Here is a 20,759-nt window from a genome sequence, read left to right as displayed (position 1 = left end):
TGTGCTTTTTATGGTTGATTTTAAATTTGTACGTAATGTATTTTTTAAAGTAATAAAGTGATTCGTTTAAATGTTTTTTTTTTTTTTTTAATTGTTGCACTACATAAAATATTTTTTAAAAAAAATAAGAGCCCTCCTCACTAGAAAAACCTGTTATAATAAGGACTGCACAGAGTCAATTTAAAAAAAAAATATTTCACATGTCATTCAATAATTTTTTTTATCCTAATTATCTGCAACTTAATTTTGATTTCACCTTTGAAATATTGTTTGTTATCAGTAAACTCAATTTTATGGGGAAGCATGTTAAACATAATGTATGGAAAACAGTTTTTATTTGTATATTTGTATTTTAACACTATACATGCAAAATGAATCGAGTAATTTTTCATCATTATGCACCCCTTCCTCTTAACACCGTGTTCCGAAATTGACATATTTAATGTTAACTGAATTCTTTTAAAAATTAAAATAAATTAAACAAAGAATAACCCAACAGAAAATGACTTTTTATAGTTTGTTGAAGAATTTGGCAGAAAAATAACCTTTGCACCTTTGGCCAAATATTGTGTTAAACGGAGGATTTTTTATTTTATTTTATTAGGTAACTCAACACAGATACATACTAGAAAACATACAATTTGAAAACATTCGTCGATACAATTTTACACGCATATATATCTTCAATTATAGAATTACACAAAATAGATTTATATATTAAGATGTAATACATATTTTGGAATATTTTTTTAGACAGGATTGAGGCCTAGATTGAGGCCTGTAACAGTTGATACGCGGGTGTACAGAGGAGCCGAAATGGAAACAGATCACTTCTTGGTGGTATCAAGGGTAATCTTGTTTCAAGGATGGCGGTCCAAGACCCGCAAAATGCAGGCGCCTTCTAGAGTCAAAGTTGAAAAACTCCAAAATGATTGCATAAAAGATAAATTTGAAAGGGCCGTAAATCTTAAACTGATCGATGAATGTGTGGAAAATATGAGTATTGATGCAATGTGGGAATGTTTGAAAAATGGTATGTGTGAATCTGCTATGGAAATTTGCGGTATAACGAAACAAGGAAGAAAGAAAGGTGATGCTTGGTGGGACGATGGAATAAAAAAACTAGTGCAAGAAAAGAAGGAAGCATGGTTAAATCTGCTGACAGTGAATAAAGCGATTGGTAATAGGTATGCAGAATTAAAAAGCATATATAATGAATGTAAGAAGGGAGTGAAACAAGGTGTGTGTGAACGAAAAAAATTGTTGAAAAAAAAAGAGGGAATCAAAATGACCGAGAACTTCCAAGAAAATATAAAGATATTCTGGAAAGCGGTGAAAAATTCCCGAAACAGTAATGAAAGTGGATGTATGACAGCTATAAAAGGAAAAGATGGGAAAATGGTGACAAATGATAGTGGAATAAAAACAAGATGGAAGGAATACTTTAAGGAGGTGTATGAAACACATACAGGAAATATAAGCACTGCAGCACCTCCTCAGGTAAGTTTAAATGCATATGATGGTACGACAGAGATAAGAATGGAAGAAATAAAAATTGCTGCCAAATATATGAAGAATGGAAAAGCGCAAGGTTTTGATAATGTTGCTACAGAATTTATAAAGGCGGGCGGTGAAATAATTTTTGTATGGCTGCACAAACTTTTCAACCGATGTTTAGAGGAGGAATACACTCCTCCAGACTGGAGAAGGGCTGTTGTTATGCCTCTATACAAGGGAAAAGGTTCAAGAGTAGAATGCGGAAATTATAGAGCAATCAGCCTTTTGAGCGCTGTTGGCAAAATGTATGGAAGAATACTGATTGATAGAGTAAGAAAAGTTACAAAGGATAGAGTGTGGGATATTCAGAGCGGTTTTATGAATGGAAGAGGATGTATGGATCAAATATTTGCTTTACGAAACATGACAGAAAAATTTCTTGCTAAAAACCAAAAGCTTTTCTGCGCATTTGTCGATCTGCAAAAAGCGTTTGATAGAGTTGACAGAGAAAAATTATGGAAGGTGTTATCGGAGTACGGAGTAAGCGGAAATCTAACACGTGCTATTGCTTCTCTGTATAAAGACAGCACAGCATGTGTTAGGGTAAATGGATCATACACATCGTGGTTTGACATTCATAAAGGAGTGAAGCAGGGATGTGTTATGTCACCATGGCTGTTCAACGTGTATATCGATAACTGCATGAAAGAACTGAAAGGCTTAAGAATGGGAGCAAAAATGGGTGATTTAAAAGTCAATTGTCTTTTGTATGCTGACGATGCTGTACTCCTTGCTAATAACAAAGAGGAACTGCAATTCTTGGTAACAAAGGTCTACGATGTATGCAAGAGAAGCGATTTGCTGATGAATGTCGATAAATCGAATGTGATGGTTTTTGAAAGAAATGAAAGTATGACTAAATGTGAAATCACTGTGAATGGAGTTATACTAAAACAAGTAGAGGAATTTGTATATCTGGGAAGTATGTTCACTAGGGATGGAATGACTGAGAAAGATATTGAAAGGAGGGTGAGTGCCGGGAACAGAGTGAACGGTGCACTTAAATCGACCTTGGCAAATAAATGGTTGTCACAAGAGGCAAAATTGGCAGTTCACAACGGAGTCCTGGTCCCATCCCTGATGTATGGGAGCGAAGTATGGACTTGGAAAAACAGGGATGAAAGTAAGCTGAATGCTGTCGAAATGCGATCTCTCACAATGATCTCTCGCGATGCACAAATGTTGAGATCCGTACATTATGTAAGGCTGAGACAAGCATTATCGACAAAATCAAGAAAGGAGCTCTGCGCTGGTTTGGACATGTAGAACGAATGGACAGCGAGAGAACGGCTAAGAATATTTACAATGCGAATGTTGATGGATGCAGAAATAGAGGAAGACCGAGAAAGACATGGCATGACCAAATCCAACAAATACTTAAAGATGGACATGTCAAAAGTCGGAATAATCGGCGCGCGTGCATGAGAAGATGTATGAATGTAGAGGAAGCGAGATCTGTATGCAAAGATAGAGTGTTGTGGCGTTCTATCCTCTCTGCCTACCCTTACGGGGAAACGGCGTGATGGTTTGTTTGTTTGTTTGTTTGTTTTTAGACAGGATTTAATGCAATAAAAAATAAGTTGTACTTGTGTACTTATTGAATAAGATTTATTCCTAAGAGATTATTCGCAAAAGCTGAGAGAGTATCATGAAAAATGTCAATTTTATTGTTTCGGCAGTATGTATTATATTCCCGACACATGCGGGCAATAGGTGTGTTGTATGTTGCATTATTTGAAAACCAAGGCAGTTTAAATATTTCCCGATGTCTGAGTGTTCTCATCCCGCATTTGTTTGTATGGAATGATATTATTTCTTGCCCTGAGCAGGGAGAAGGATGACGATGTACATCTCCAAATCTGTCTCACGGAATAATTTTAGCGTATATTCGGCGTATCTTACGCTTATCAAAAACTCTGAAGATTTCTGTAGATTGGGTTCTTATTGTTACGTTGAGAATAACTTTTAAAGTGCCTTTTTGTACTAAGCTTTGTAGATGCAGCGGATTACCACGCTGTTAGTCCATATTCTAAATTAAATTAGAAAATATTTTTTTTATTTATTTAACTTTTTGTACATAATGTTATTTGTTCATTGGCGGGCTTATTGCCAAATGGCAATTTCTTCCAACCAACCAATAAAATAAAAGTTTTATTTTTATAATTCAAGTTACAGAACATATTCAATAGACAAAAAAAAGATTAAGAAGTAAAAAATATATAAAAATAGAAATAAACGTATTTGTTTATAAATTACCTTAAATCAAAACTATTACTCTATGGGAAAAAGGAAAAAAGAGAAAAGAGGAAAAAGGAAAGGAGGAGAGGTTAAGGAAGAGAAAGGAGATGTTTCTTCAGACGTGATTTAAACAGAGATAATGTAGTAACATCTTTGATGGTGGATGGGAGATGATTCCACAGTCGAGCCGCATGGACACTATATGAGTAAGAGAAGAAAGATGAATTGTGTATGGGTATTAAGAGAGTGCCTTGAGAATGAGAACGAAGAGGTAAACCATGAACTGATAAGCGTTGAAATTTTTCACACAGGTATATAGGAGCGTTAAGACTATGAAGTACATTGAACAGAAGTGAAAGGGAGTGATAGTCTCTCCGCTGTCTAATTTTGAGCCATTTCAGTTGCCTACGATAATCAGAAATGTGGTCATATTTCCTAAGACCAAAAATGTACCTTATGCATGTATTCTGAAGTCGTTCAAGTTTATTGAGTTGCTCACAGCTTAAATCAGTCATGGAAACATCAGCGTAATCTAGAATGGGTAGTAGTAATGCTTGTACAAGAGTGCATTTAGTACTAATGGGTAAGAATTTTCGCAACCTTCTAAGTAAGTGTAGACTGAAAAATATTTTGCGGCTTAATTCATTAGTATGAGCTCGCCAGCAGAGATGTTCATCCATTTGTACTCCTAGATTTTTTACGGATTTCCTGTACTAAATATTGGTACCATTGACAATAAGAGGATTAATTGAAGGTATGTCTAGCTTACTAAGCAATCTTTGACTACCTGCAAACATAATTTGTGTTTTAGATGAGTTTATTAGTAAACCATACTCTTTTGTCCATGTTGACACGCAATTTAGTGTATTAGACATCGATTCTATTGCTTCGCTGGTGTTTTCAGGTCTGCAATGAAGATATAATTGTAAATTATCTGCATAGAGATGATATGAACAATTGAGACAATCTGCAATCGGATCAATAAACAGGGAAAATAGTAATGGTGATAAAACTTCATATGCCTAGTACATTTTTTTCAAATAATTTTTACATTTCACGTTTTTAATGGTCGTAAAAAAATACATAAGCTTTATGAGTTTATTAGCAGTACAATTAATATGAGTGTCCCATCTTAAGTTCTCATCTATTTCAAGCCAACGATATCAATAGTTTTGGAAAGAGCTATGAAGGGGCCAGGGCCATAAGCTGAAAGACGTGACATCATGTCACCCACTCGACGATAGTCGAGTGGTCATCTCGATTGCTTTGTCAAATTGGTATTCTTGAAAAACATTCTACAATTTCATTTTTAAACGAATAAAAAAGTGGCAACACTCAAAATATGTATGAATCTATGGCTTTTGTGTCACTTACACAAATTTATTCCACTCTGTATTGTTTCTGGTCAAACTTGCTCCTTTGAATGTTTTACTGAGACAGCAATATTTGAAATTGGATTTAGCTCGATAAAACACACATTGCCATGTTATACACGTACGTCATATGTAAAACCTTTTCGTTTAATATATTTGAAAAGCTAATTATTTATTTAATAAACCTAAATATAAGGGTATTAGAAGCAAACTAAAAAATCTCCACCTAAAATGGAAAATTAATTATTGATGCCAAAATAAACTCTGCATAAAAACCTACCTACATAACAGAAGCGTGAGGTAACGTTTTCAATTAAGGAAGCTGACATTTGGTACTTGATACAAAATAAGTCAAACTTGTACCTACTACAAACACAGAAATTAAACAAAGTGCTTTGAGATCACTGGCGGTTTCTGACCGAAAATATAGGCAGTGCATTTCTTTACATCTTGTGAACTTGTATATTAAGTTTTATAATACTAAATAATACGATAGATCTGCGTGATGAACAAGCAGTAATATGACAGCCCGCGCATCGGAACCAGAAACGCTAAATGCGCCCAACATAATACGCACGTTATAAGTAACTAAATTCGTACTAATATCATGTCATTGCGAATGTTCAATGTGACATGTACGAACTTCAAATCTTCGCATGCGTTGGCAATGCCCGGAATATGCATATTATCTTCTCCTTCTAACGCACAATTCATCGGTATGAAGAATTGTGTCTCGCTCAAATGTCAATTTTAGGAGATATGTTATATTTCAAACAAATTCAGGGTTTAGGATTGTGCAAAACATAATATGCACTGTGACGATTGCGCATGCGTAGACATGATGAGAAAATCGTCCGCTAGAGTCGATTTCGCTAGATCTTTTGGCGCTAGTATTAAATATTATGATGTTTACGAGTACAATATTACAACGAATTCCTGTTTCTTTGTACCTACCTATCAATAAAATATTTTTACCATCAATAAAATTACTAATTTATTTACACAGATTTTTACTTGGCAGAGCACTGCACTTATGCACATACTAAGGAACCGCCTCTGTTTGAGATAAACAATTAGGCAATTTTATGTCATAATTTCAGCTTTAAAGATATCTATATATTACAGTTTCATATTATAATACCATCGTTTCAACCGATTTAAGCGCTTAATTTGTTGTAAAACCGCACAATACGTAGAAATAAACCTGAATGTGTTTGTTAGAATTGGTTCCACAGATATTGAACATCTCTATTTGCGCATGCGCGGACTTGTATAATTATGTTCTGAGAAGCTGCCTTAAAGGAACTAAAGCACTGACGCAGTTCCATAATCCAAAATCAGACAATACACAGTGTATTTTATGCCAGTTCGCGCTTAACCGCGCAGTCGAAAGGTCGTGCGGGGATGTTGCAATTATTTGGAAGTTATTAATGAATAAACATCGAACTCATCTCATATAGCTTTGATTAAAATAACCAAATCCATAGCAAATATATATTGTAGTTATTTAGAGGATTAATTAACGTATAGCTGATTTTATTAAATAAAAATAAAATAGATACTGATTGTTTAGAGGTCTATATTTTAGGGAAGCATTAGTTCCAACCAGTGTATGAAAGCACCACGTATGCTGCGTAAATAATAGCGTAAAGTTTTCACTAGGTACATTTATTACTTTGTTTTTATTATGTTTTTGCTTCGTTTTGTAACTATGTTTTTACCAAATTTTTACTATGTTTTTACTTCATTTTTACCATGTTTTTACTCCATGTTTTACTTTGTTTTTAACTTTGTCCTCTATATTTATAACTGTTTTTATATTTTTTTGTCTTAGATCGGGACAAATAACCCTAGTTAGGCAGTCAAAGCAACTTTGGATAAATTATAATTTTGTGTATTTAATATAATATGATAAAAAAAATAAAATTAAAAACCTTCTCTTAATACTACTTTACACCGTTGGTAGCATAAATATTAAGCAAGCATATTTTCTTGCATTTAATCATTAAATCAAATGCAATTTTCCACTCCTAATTTCCTTCAATCATCCTTCACCACTCCTTATCAATATCTTTTTTTTCCTTCCCACTATCTCCTTGTTTTGTCCATATTTATTTTATTTTAATGTTTTGTATATTTATTATTTATATAGTTTAAACGGTCGGCGTTGTCGCTTTATTGTAGTGTAATTTAGAGAATACATATTATTGGATCGCAGGCCTTACTATGTATACATTTTTTGTAGTTTTTATTTATGTTCATTTAACCCGTACATCTGTTTGTATTCGAAATAAAAAAATATAGTTAAATAATATAAAAATCTCACAATTAAAAAAAAAAAAAAGTTAATAAACTATGAAACTAAACCAAATTCGATATTTATTATTTATTCATGTATCCTTTTATCATCGCATTGATATATTTTTACGTATTTATAACAGCAATTTTCATTTAATTTATTTAACAATATATTGATTGAGTAGTAAAAGTATGCAAATATACTTTTTGTTTTTGCTGGTGAGCCATCTAAACTGCCTAACTAGGGATAGCTTCCCCGTTCTAAGGCAGCAAATAATGTATTTCATAATATGATATAAAAAATAATTACAATTTTATTATAATTATTAGAGCACACATAATAATATACCCATGTGTGCCCTACTTCCAGATTTGAAAGAAAATAATAAATAGTTATAGCTGATTTGTTATTCTTATTTAAAATAATGAAATCAATAATTGACAGCCCTGCTTTACTTGAACTAATTCAAATTCGAATACCTGATGGGTACACTATAATTATTTTATTGTAACAATTCTTGTACCAACTTCGAAATGCATTCACCTTTATCTAGAATACATAGGTATGGAAATAAGTTGAGAAAACTCTGTTAATACCACAGATATATTAAATACCATATTCAGTGGTTAATACATTAAAACTCGTTATTTTTTAGAAAATGAATGAATTTATTTAAAAATATATAATTAAATTTAACTTTGTTTTCTTAAATATGTATTTTTGATCATTTCTTTATATATAAATTATACATTTGTGGATTTATTGCCAAATTTCAACTGATAAAAGAAAGGTGTTTTTAAGATTATTAAAGCTTTCATATTGATCCAAAAAACGTATTATTTATAAAGTATTATTGAAGCATTTATTTTTCTTTTTCATTATTACCTGGCCAAATACTAGCCACTTCATGTTAATGTTAAACTATTCTTAATTTTTTTTTTGTTAAATTTATATTTAGAGCATAAGATTTTCTCACTTTAATTGTTATCTTTTATTTGTCATCTTGGATATTTTATGTTTTTTTTTTACATTTTTGTAGTTTAATAAAAAAAACTTTAACTTATTCGTTTAGTTTTAATTATTCTGTTGAATTATATAGTTATATTTCATATTATATATTACATAGTGAATTGTTCACTGCTGTGATTATTTCTGTAAAAAAATATATTGTAAAAGGTTCCTTGAACCGTTAATATAAAAACAAATAAACACCTAAATAATACCGAAATACGTAAATTTTAGATTGATTAAAGTTTCGTTATTTTGAAATTACTCCGCCCGTGACGTCGCGAGTTCAAGTCGATGAGGTTTCTTGACATTTAAAAGGAGTACCTAGTATCCGTCAAAATACGCTGAACGTTAAAAACTTGGCTACTCGGAAACCGAAAACTTATCACAACAAATAATGCTATTATTAATTGATTATATTCACCTGAGTCTGTTTATTTTTCAATTCATACATTATCAAGAAACTTCGGCCGTACAAATAAATGCTCTAATTTTTACCGCGTCTAAGAAAACATTTTTATATAAAATTTTTCGTAGCACTGAACTTTCTCATAGTGAAGGTATTATGTAATAATGAAATAAGAACGCTTTAATGGAACAATTTTCAATGTGGTTTTTATATTATTATGGTTATTGAAGAATGGAAAAATTAAGTACCGCCTAACTCCCAAAAGCTTTTCCGAATTCATAGAATTATTTACCGAATAAGCTATTTATACTCGAGAAAATTGAATTTCCGTGCCTCAATATTTACCCTTGTGTATTTCGAACACTGAAATAATATGTTTTTTTTTTACTAAAAATATTTAAAAGCAGATACATTAAAAAAAAAATAGATAAAACATAATACATAAGAGGTGAAAAGTATAAAAAAATAAAACGAAACTATATACCATACCAAAAAAGAGAAATCCTTTTGTGCTAGATGTAGGATATAAATTCCTTCTTTTTTTAACACTTTGAATCTCGGAGCCGTAAAAGCACGTGATTGTATAACCACGCGTTGTGTCCCGGTCCTGTATTTACACGTGATATACACGTATATCATTTATCAGCTGTTAAAAAAAGAGCATTTTATTGATATCTAGTGACTTTTATTAGTACTTTTTTGCTGCTGGTAAACTACGTGAAAACACGGTACCGGGACACAACGCGTGGTTATTATTATCACGTGTTTACACGGCTCCGGGATCCAAAGCACAAAAAAAGGAGTGAGACGCTGTAGGTATATGTGCAAACATTGCAATGTGGCTCTCCATAAAGACCAATGTTGACAAACTATAATTCAAAAATGACTTATTTAATTGTTTTAAATAAATATTAGAAGTTAAAATTTATTTAATCAAGTATTTTCATAATTATGACACATTTAAGAAACTCTTCACAAAGCATGAAATTTCACAAAAATGGGACGGGCACAGGGTAAATTCTATGTGTATTCGGCCGGTGCTCAAAGTGTTTATAGTGTAAAGTTTGCGACTACATACCCTTTAGTAATTTTTGTATTTTTATCGTCGATATTGAATAAAGATTTTTGAAAAATGTTTTGACTCTTTTCGACGTTATGGGCAAACTAAGCCAATCAACAGGCTTATGAAACCCTAACAGATTAGCAATATTGACCTTATATTTTATAATAACACTTACTCTAAACAATCTTAAAGTGTACTTAAATTTACAAAGGTATAATTATGGCATAATCTAGGCGGACATGGCAAGTGTATCATCGTGAGTCAGGAGAGACAACACCGCTTGCTTTATGAATGCTTGCCTTTGCTGTTGGAACACATCGACAGTACCGTTTAATGAGATTTTGTTAATTGTTTTGAGAATCCTTGGCAGAGGGGAAAAGAATCCGATGTAGGTTTTATAATTTCCCACAGCAAAGAACAGCATCGGTACGCAAGGCACGGTGAGGTACATTAAGGTTAATCTGAGCAAGAATATCATGGACATCTATACAGTTAGATATTAATTTGTGCAAGAATATTAAATCAACAAAATCCTTCTGAAAGTGTTGAAAAGAAAATGAAGAGTTTGCTTACAAGAAGTTTGTACCGTGTCGCAATCGGCTGTAACTACATTCAGCGTCATTTTTTTATTGGTTTTATGTAGAGCTGGGAACCGTATTAAACATTTATTTATTGACGGACTTATACAGTCCATTCTAACAATGGTTAATACAATTTCTTTAATAAATACAGGTACTAATCAAATAAAATTAAAGCTAGGACAAAAAAAATACTACCTCAAGACAAGATCTTGTCTATCTTAGTGATTTTTTAAATCTATAAAGACTTACACCAAAAAAGTCCAGATCCTGTCTCGAGTTTACAATACGACACAATCGGGATATTGGTGCATGCAAGCCATAGTTTGTGCTGTGTTGATCGAGGAACAGCACATTATTATTTCGCAACCGGCGGATCGGGACATTGAATGCCACTTGTTCCAGTAACAATGGTGCATCAATTATGCCATTTAGTAAATTAAACATAAATATGGAGTCAATGTTATTTCTACTTTTTGTAGACTTGAGAATTTAAACATTGACTCCATTTCTCCGTAAGTGTAGTCTCAATCTGTAAAAATAAATTTAAAAAACTGCACATATAAATAGTATAGCGAAAGATTTTTATGAAAAATATATGTAAATCAAAAAAGGTAGTACTTTATATAATTGGTACACATATTATTTATATTTTAATGTATATCATTGCTTTATATTTGTTTTATTTTATTTTATACTATATTACTTATGTTTAAGTAACATGTATTCTTGGCACATATATATACTTTATATTTGTATAATAACGATTTTTTATTTCTTACATTTGATTAGCTAGGTATTTAAAAGTAAGTAGTTTTAGTTTTTCTTTTATATGTTATTGTTTTATTAGTATATGACTACTTATGCTCTAAAGATAGAAAATCTTCACCTTAGAACAGGCTGGTTAGATGGAGACTATCATAAACAGAGAACACTCCGTTTTTATTTTACAATAATTGGTTTGTATAGATTCCCTGTTATTAAGTATATATTTTATTTTTATGAAATAAATTTTTAAACAAATTAACAATCATCCATGCTTTTTTTCTTAGAAAATGATGTTGCGCCGATTCGATATGATTTTTAATTGAAAAAATATTTTTGTATAAAAATATAAATAAAAAATATTTTTTATTTTTTATTTTAAAGTTTTTTTATACTATATTTAAACTTTTGACGTCCTTTTTTCTAGAAGCTTTACGAAATCTATGGATTTTTATTTTATGGCTAAACAGGTGTTAAAGCTTTAATGATCTGGTTTTGCATTTAAAGATGGACATGTCAAAAGTTGGAATAATCGACGTGCTTGCTCGACGTGGATGTATTAATGTAGAGGAAGCTAGATCTGTATGCAAAGACAGAGTGATACGGCGTTCTATCCTATCTGTCTACTCTTACTGGGAAACGGCGTTACGGGTTGTTTGTTTTGTTTGGTTTCGTATCGGTTTGTGGTCCTGTGGCTAGTATTGTAGACTCACGGATCAGAGGTATATGGTTCGTGGCCCACATTTTTTTTAAACCGTCCATCAATGTATTTTAAAGGATTTACATGCCTTTTTTTATTTTTTTATTGTACATTTAAAATAGATTTCTCCTTACAATAATAAAATACTTTAGGTAGCTTCAAATTTCAGCGTCAAATGAATATTTTGTAACCAGAAAAGTTAATTTGATCAAACACGTTTTCAATTAATAATTTTATTTGATATCATATTTCAAGTAAGTGTCTTTAATATAAGCCCCCAGTTTGAAATGAATTTTCTCCCGTCCAAATTATCAAAACTAAGACCGGCCTCTGAGAATTTACACGAATTGTTACCCAGAAATTTGTTTAAGGAAGAAAATTCTCAAATTGCTCAGAGAAAATTACATTAAATAGAGCCAAGTATTTTGGAATTAAAATACTTATGCTACTAATTCAAGAGAAAAATTATTCTATGCGAATTTTGATAAGCATTTCGTTCAAATATTTCAAGACTTGAAATGAAGTTATCTAATCAAATAATCAATCTTAAGAAATTATCAAATAGGTGCGTTATTTTTTTAATAAAATTGGATAGAAAAATAATAACCAAGCCCTGGAGCCTAAGTGAAGTTTTGGTTAGATACATTGATGTTTTTTGTTCCAGTATGAAATCCTTGATCCTTAAATACTCGAAACGCAAGTGATCACAATTGATAGGTTCGATAAATACTTGTATACTGAATGAAAATCTGATATTTTGTATAAGAACGTGTGACCGACTAGGAAGGCAAAACTTGAATGAATAGAGCTGGCCGCCTCGTGTCACTCTCAACTTAATTATATTTAATATACCTACAAATTACTATGTTCGTAAAATATTATAAATATTTCAATCATAAACTTTGAGGTCAAAAGTTTTTCCAAAAATAATAAAAATCATAATCATGGTTTATGAACAAAAATAACAATTACTTTATCTACTACATGCACACCTATTAAATATTATTAAATATTTGTATATAACTACTTACATATTAAATATTTGGAAAAAAAGAAGGGGATAGATGGAAGAGCTTGAATCTAATAGATTTTGAGTGACCATCACAATAAAACATCGTATAGCGGGCTAAACTGATTTTTTTTCAACTATTTCTCAAACATCATAAACTATTTTCATAATCTAATCAGTGCATGTGCTTATTAAAATGCATGTCGTGTTGGTTTTAAATTTTTGTGCAACAACTATGGTGAAGGTGTATAGTGGGTTTTGCATGCTGGTTTGTCTCGAAACCGGTAGACATAGAAAAGTCAGCAAGTGGTTATACATAAATATTTAATATCATTTAGAGCCTGTATACTAACATATAATGCCTGGATACTACAATTACTAATTCATCATCATTCCCTTTCCGCACCTTATGGCGCATAGGGCACTGCGTTGGTACACCAATCGCAGCGTATCTTGATCATTTTTGTTACATGAAGGTGAGGTGATCAGTCTTACGCTTCAAGTAGCAGTCTGGGGACTGAAATATTATAGTGTAAAAACATCCTTTTAAATAATATTTCATATCAACTATGTCGGGAATCGAACCCGAGACTTCTTGCATGGTAGGAAAATGCGCTGACGATGACACCGCGGGGCCGACAAAGATAGGTACGAATTTCGATCATTTTTTGTAGCTTGCCTATAAAAATGCATACCGATTGCTTCTGTTTTATTTTATTCTTCAGCTTTCTGTCCTCCACTGCTGGATATAGGCCTTTTCCATATTCTTCAATTTTTCTCAGTCGGTTGCGACTTGCAGCCAGTTTTTACCCCCTACAGCAGCTATGTCGTAGGACCATCTTTTTGGAGGTCTTCCGACGCCTTGCTTAATCTCCAAAGGTCTCCATCTTATAATTTTAGGGGTCCATCTTATGGGGTCTTGTTTCGCAACATATCATGCCCATTTTCAGTTCTGCTACGCGATCCATAATATCCGTTATTTTGGTTCTGTTCCTAACTTCTTCATTTATTATTTTATCTCTTAGGCTTATACCAAGCATAAACCTTTCCATGGACCGCTAAGTGCATTTTAGTTTTTCTACATTTCTTTGTGTAAGGGCTATGGTTTCTAGTGCATATGTAGTCACTGGCAGTATACATGAATCGTAAGTTTTCTTTTTCAGACAAAACGGAATCTCTGTATTTTCAAGTATATGCCTAAGTTTTCCAAAAGCTACCTAGCTCATTTCAGAAGTGTCAGATAGCATAGATAAGGTTTTTTTATTCTGTTTTATTCATTTGTTTGTAGTAGTTTGTTTTGATATTGATTTAAACTTATTTTAATTAAGAATATGAACAGATACAATTATTAGTGTATAGAATAATGGAGTTCCTATGTAAAGAGACCAATCTAAACAGAAGGGTTGGGATATATTTAGTTGACCATTCCGGGCCTAAGGGGCAGTGGTGAACGGTGACTTTTTTATGGGTAAGCTTTTATTTTTTTCATAATTTGTACCTGCATGTACATACATACATATAAGTAATCTCGCAAATGAGTGGAGGCGTATAAAAAAAAGTATATACAGGTACACGGATTCTTTTTCTATGGTTTTGTGAAAAAACAACTTCATCTCTCCATCTCCAGTTTCACCTGCTGGCAACAGAAGACGCAATACCTACTTCTTTTTAATCAAAATAATTTTCACCAATAACCCAACAAACAATCAACAATTAATAACTTTGCGTAATATGTAGGTATATTCTCCATTATTTTAAGACAGTACATGTATGCAAAAGTTTTAAAAAATAAAATATGTTAAAAAATAAGGTTAATAAAATAAGTATATTCATAATTCCTTTTTGTTTGGCACTGATTAAAAACACCGTATATTTGTTTGTAATTTACATTTTATACTGCAAATATTTAGGTACTAATATAAAAGAAATTAAACATTTTATCGTAAGACGTCACTCTCATTATGTACACAAATTTTTTTTTCTTTTACGGTATATATTTTTTTTCTGAAAAATTAAAAAAAAACAAAAAGATTAGATTTATTTATGCCAAAATACATAATTTTAACTTTGCATATTACATTACATAACATAACATAACAATAACATTCATTAGAAATATTCGCAATAATATTGCAACAAAAATGTCACGTGACCGTCGTGACCGCCGCGCTACGCCGCGCCTAACCGTCAGCTTCGTTTCCTTCTAAACTGAGAATGAATAATGCAAGAAATTGACGACACCGAGCGAGGCGCCACTAGCTAAAACGTGCGGACTAAAAAACTGGCGTCATATGTCAACAGAATACTATCAAACGAAAATGGTCTTTAGGAAATAACGCTCGAAATGCTACTCTCCAAATAGAGAAGCTTGAAATAATATCTGTAATCTGCGAGTGAACTTAGCAAGGAAAATATACGCACTGGGTTTTTTAATGTTAAAATACAGTATACATTTTGTATTGAAAAATAAGCTGCAATAATCGGAACCGGGCAATACGCTGGGTGCGCATTTAGCAGCCTATATTTATTTTTTGAGGAAGATATAAACAGTGACGTTAATTTATAATAAATAAAGATTATTTTATTTATTCTCCTATAGTTAAAACTACTATAAAACATTATTATTGGTAGTGAAATATAATGGTAAGCTGCGAATAGTCGATTATATGGACGGTTCGCCCCTGCTAAGGGGGTGTCAAGGGTACCAAGATAGCATATTTTATAGAAAACTTTTTGATTATCATCAAATTGATTTAATTTTTTGAATAATCTTTCCCTACAACGTTAAAAATGTATCAACATTATTTTAATATTTTTCTGGAAAATACTTATATGATAATTCACATTGGTCTTTGTTTTTCCCCGTGCAAACATCAAACAATACAATCAATCGCTCTACAGTTTAATAATCTTCGATATATTAGTTAGTTTGCAAGTGTGATTGTTGCTATTTGGTTGCTTTTTTCCAGCCATAACCTCAAAAATCCAGATTTTGTGCTTTATATTTTTACATGCGTTCTCCCTCCCAGGTCCTCGCTGTGCCACCCCACTTACTCGTGGCCCGACATTAGATCAGTGCTGTTCAACGAGTCACAGCGAGAAAAGCGCGATGTCATTTAGCATCCTCTCACAAAAGTTTTTTTACGAAAAAAAAATGAATAGCAGAAAACTCGAAATATTATGAAACCTTTTTATAATCACTACAATGAAAATAATTGTGGAGTACGGTATAATCGGATGGGGTGGTGCGAGTGACATAGTTTTAAATAGTTTATTTGTTGCACAAAAACCCATACTTAAAAGTAATCTTAGAGTCACGATACAGACATCCACTGAAAAAATATTCTAAAAGTCACAACTTATGACGCCAAAGTAATGAGGAACTCTAGCCTTACGGTAAATTGGAAAGAAAAAATGTGTTTTTGCGCGCGGTAAAAAAAAGAGCATTAAATTACAAGGCAAAGTTTCTTGAAAATGTAAGAAAAAATAATAAAAAATATTTAAATGATGTCACACGCGGAGTTTTTTTAGAAATACAAAACTTTAAAAATTAAAGCTCTGATAATACGAGATATAAAAAAATATAATTTTTGGGTTGGTTTCATAGTGTATTAACAAATAAAAAAAGACACTTAACTTCTTTATTCACTAAAACAATATTAGTTTACAGACTTAAATACAATTGAAAGCGGTCTGGCTGTTTTTAGCAGAACATAGAATTGACCTTACTGCACTCGATAACAATATTATCGCATTTTTTCAAAATTGTGGACTGGCTGCTTTCTGCATAACTACGTTTAATTATTCGTGTCCCGACGGATATAGAATACAGTTTTGTGTATAAAATAGAACCAGAACCCTGTAAGAGTGTTTTTCGACCTACCTTACTACTTGAAAACTTTTAATGGAGACAAATTTAAAATCAATCTGAAAAAGCACATGATGACTGAACTAACTAGACTAGACGAGACATAAAATGACTAGACAATATTAAATTTCTAATGTAACCCTAACGGGTTTTTTAAAATTGTAAATAAATAATAAAAAAAAGAGTCAATGGCTATTCATGGAAAGCGTCTAGATTTTATGACAATGTTTTGTTTTTGAAATTATTTTTGTACATATATTGTTTATTAGTTAAGGTTTAACTAGATGTTCAAATTTTATTTGTACAACTATCAAAATAAATACATTACATTACATAGGTAAAGATCCTGAAAACGGAATTCTAATGGTGATAAGTCCGCCTCGTTGTAGTGGTTGGCGCGTTGGCGTACCATGCTTGAGATCCTAGGTTCAATTATAAGAGAGAAAACGTAAAATATTTGTCTAAAGGTGGTTTACACTGCAATATTAATTTGTTTTTGGAATAGGAACCTCAAAATTAGACTGTTTTTTTTTTTAATGACTAATATTATTTATTATAGAAATAAAAGAAGAGTAATACTTTTATCCACAAATTTGGAATATCCAGTGACCGGTTTCATCGCTTTCGCGGCTTCTTCGAGATTGGTCAGACATATAATATGATTTAATCGGATTACAAATGCAGTACCCTATACCCCATTGAGTATGGATAAAAAATTGATAATGGTACAAACAAATGCTGTTTGTTCCTTTGCATATTGAATGTTCTTATTTTCATTTCCAGGGGTACATTACCACGTGGGGCAGAGCCTCCCATCGACAGGCAGCTGCCTAGCGTGCAGGTGTGCGCAACAGGGAACCGCAGCCCCCAGGGTGACCTGCGCCCCTAGAGGCTGCGCCACTCTAGAAACGGGACTCCTCGAAGACACGGGGGCTTTCTAACTACAGTTTCTACATATTATTTAAATGAAACAAAAAAAAATATCCTGAACCAAATATCATTTTAAAATTTCTCTTTGAAAGCTCATTATAAAAAAATCCAAGAAATATCTGAATTTAATTTTAAAAAAAAGAAACTTAACTTAACGAAATATCAGTTTTAAATGTTTTTTTGAAAGGAGATATTATGTTTTGCTAAACATTTTTTCTGAAATAAATATTTACACTTTATTATTTAAAAAATTTTTTTTTTACGAAATATTGTTTTAAAATGTCTCGTTGAAAAGAGTTTATGTTTTTTTTTAAAATAAATATTCGCATATTATTCAAATATAAGAAAAATAGAATCAACTTGCGATATACTAATTATTTAAAATACTCAACTCAGCGATATCTTTGCATCTTTAATAGTTATATTACCACCTGTTCTTTTTTTAGAAATTTTTATTAGTATAGACGAGAATCTTCATATTATTTAATTTATTAAACACATTGAAATATTTTGTTAATTTTACTCCTTTCTATCAATTCGCTTTTTATTGGCATCCTGCGTACGAATGTTAATCTTTGATTAAAAAATGTTGAATGAAATGTTTTAACATATTCAGAATAACATTACGTATTATTTATTCTAAGTCATTGCCAAAATTAAAATAAAAATGGAAAACTTACGCCAGTTAATTATTTTAACAACCAAAGCAAAAAAAAAACATTGAAAACAATTTGATAAAATAATATGTTAATACATAAAACAAATAATTATTCCATTAGATCACATAATCGAAATAATAGAGTCATAACTCAAAAAATCCGATAGGAAGAAAATCACAATTGTCAAAAAAATCTAATATGATACTGTTTGAGAATGGCCGCATTCAAATAAGTGCTAACGTCGAAAAAGGAAATAAGGTAGTCTAGGTATTTACAATAATTATGAGCTGTCATTTGCTGGTTTAAGTGGCTTTTTTACACACAGTGTAAAATTAACCACTCTGCCTATGTTCGAACATCTGCGTTCCCCCAATTTTTCTATTTGTTTAATAAAAGAGTTAAAACCTAAAGATGCTAGAGATTCATTTGACTGAATTATTTTAGTACCTATCACTGTTTTGTTTACTTTACAAATAGTGTTGCATTCACTATACTGCCTATGTTTGAAAATCCACATTTCCTCAACATTTCCATTGGTTTGTCTATTTTTCAGCATTCGAAGGTTTTTTATGTAATTTATTTTTTGGCGGCCTCCGTGGTGTAGTGGTCAAGACGCTTGACTCACACACGGGAGGTTCCGGGTTCGATTCCCGGTGAGAACACAAAAATTAAATGTGACTTTTCTCAAGCTTGGGTGTTGTGGAGCAAAAAAAAAAATTTTTTTTAAATAATTCGAAATCACATTTTATTGAGTTGTGACTCTATTTATTGTAAGGTGCGATATATTTTTATTATTATTATTTAATAATGAAATATTCTACCTAAGTCATAAAAAATATTTAAAAGGACACTAGTAATATGGAAAGTTATTTCATTTTTATCGGTTCAATATTTTATTTTTCTTTGGCGACTTTTGAAAGGACATTTGGGCTTAATACTTTGCTAAAACCAAGTTAAATATATTTTATCGCAATTTATGAATTTCGCAAGTTAAAGATATTAATTTGTTTAAAAATAAATTCTGCATTTACATTTCTTGAAATTTTCCTATGGTTGCAATCTAATAAATAAATTAGCAAAATAAAAATATATCTTCTCATATCAACTTAAAATAAAACATATTTCAACTTAATGCATATTAACTATATTAAAAACCTTATCGAACATTTTGTATGGAAATTTTACAAACTTATATATTCAAATTATCAATAATTTATTATTAGCTTTAATTCCCGACCAAATAGAACTCATTAAATAGATATTGAAAAAAATTACATAGACAAGTAAAATGCATGTTTTTAAATGTATAATTTCACATTAGAAAATAATTGAAAGAAAGTAAATTTTAATAAATTAAATAATTAATTTATTAAAATAGTTAAATGGAGATTCCTTGAAATGAAAATAAAGATAAATGTTTTTTTAAGATTGACGTAAACACAAACCTGTTTTTTTTTTCCTGAATTTAAAAACAATTATCTTTAATTTTAGAAAAATTGCTTCTGTTTTATATCTAATAAATAAATATTTATAATAAATAAGAGTCATTATGTTTATTAAAAATGATTTTTTTTAAATAATGGTGCATATGGCACTGCATTAGTACACCAATTGCAGAGTATCTTGATAAAAAAAAATGTAACATGAAGGTAAGCTGATTAGTCTTACGCTTCAGGTACCAGTCAACGGACTATGAAATATTCTAGTGTATAAACACCCTTTTATATAAATATTTCATATCAACCGTGTCGGGAATCGAACCTGTAATCGAATTGAAAATAATATCTGTACCAGGATAAAACACGGGTGTCCACTTTTTGCCGTTTTAAAGTAGAACATTAAAAAATTATCGCAATAAGCTATTTTGCACGTAAAAAAAACAAAAAAGTCTGAAAAAATAAATCTTTTTTAAGTTGATATAAAAATCTGAAGTCCGCTTTGTTTTATTGCAAAAATCGTTAGTCCCAGATACGCAATTTCTAAATGTACTATTATTATTAAAAAAAACATTATTTTACATTGAAATTATCTCATTTGGTTTAAAAGTAATGTTTTATTTGTCAGCCTGTGGTGTAGCGATAAGCGCATAACCTTACCATGAAAGAGGTCTCGAGTTTAATTTCGGACAGATTGACATGAAACATTTATTTAAAAGAGTGTAAAAACACTAAAAAATTTCCAAGTCAAAATGACTAAATTATATAATTTGTTATTATTATATTGTTTTGACACCGTATTTTACTACAACCAAATTGTTTATGTTATTATTTCATTGTTTTGACAGGGTTTTTTTTACTATAACT

The 20,759-nt window shown here is 31.1% G+C and overlaps 1 protein-coding gene across 1 annotated transcript in view; it reads left to right on the top strand.

Annotated features, from left to right (window-relative positions):
• LOC148279889 (uncharacterized) overlaps positions 1 to 18,608 on the top strand; it is a 29,104-nt gene extending 10,496 nt beyond the window's left edge. Inside the window, exon 3 of the mRNA XM_088229243.1 lies at positions 17,651 to 18,608. Coding sequence (XP_088085369.1) covers positions 17,651 to 17,808 — 158 coding nt within the window. The 3' untranslated portion in view covers positions 17,809 to 18,608. The remainder of the gene's footprint in view (positions 1 to 17,650) is intronic.
• Positions 18,609 to 20,759: the final 2,151 nt, after the last annotated feature.

The sequence above is a fragment of the Micrasema longulum genome, unplaced genomic scaffold (assembly GCF_059751315.1).
Source record: "Micrasema longulum isolate JH-2025_06_02 unplaced genomic scaffold, ASM5975131v1 h1tg000653l, whole genome shotgun sequence".
NCBI lineage: Eukaryota > Metazoa > Arthropoda > Insecta > Trichoptera > Brachycentridae > Micrasema > Micrasema longulum.
The sequence above is the reverse complement of the archived record's forward strand: the minus strand, read 5'-3'. Positions and strand labels throughout refer to the sequence as shown.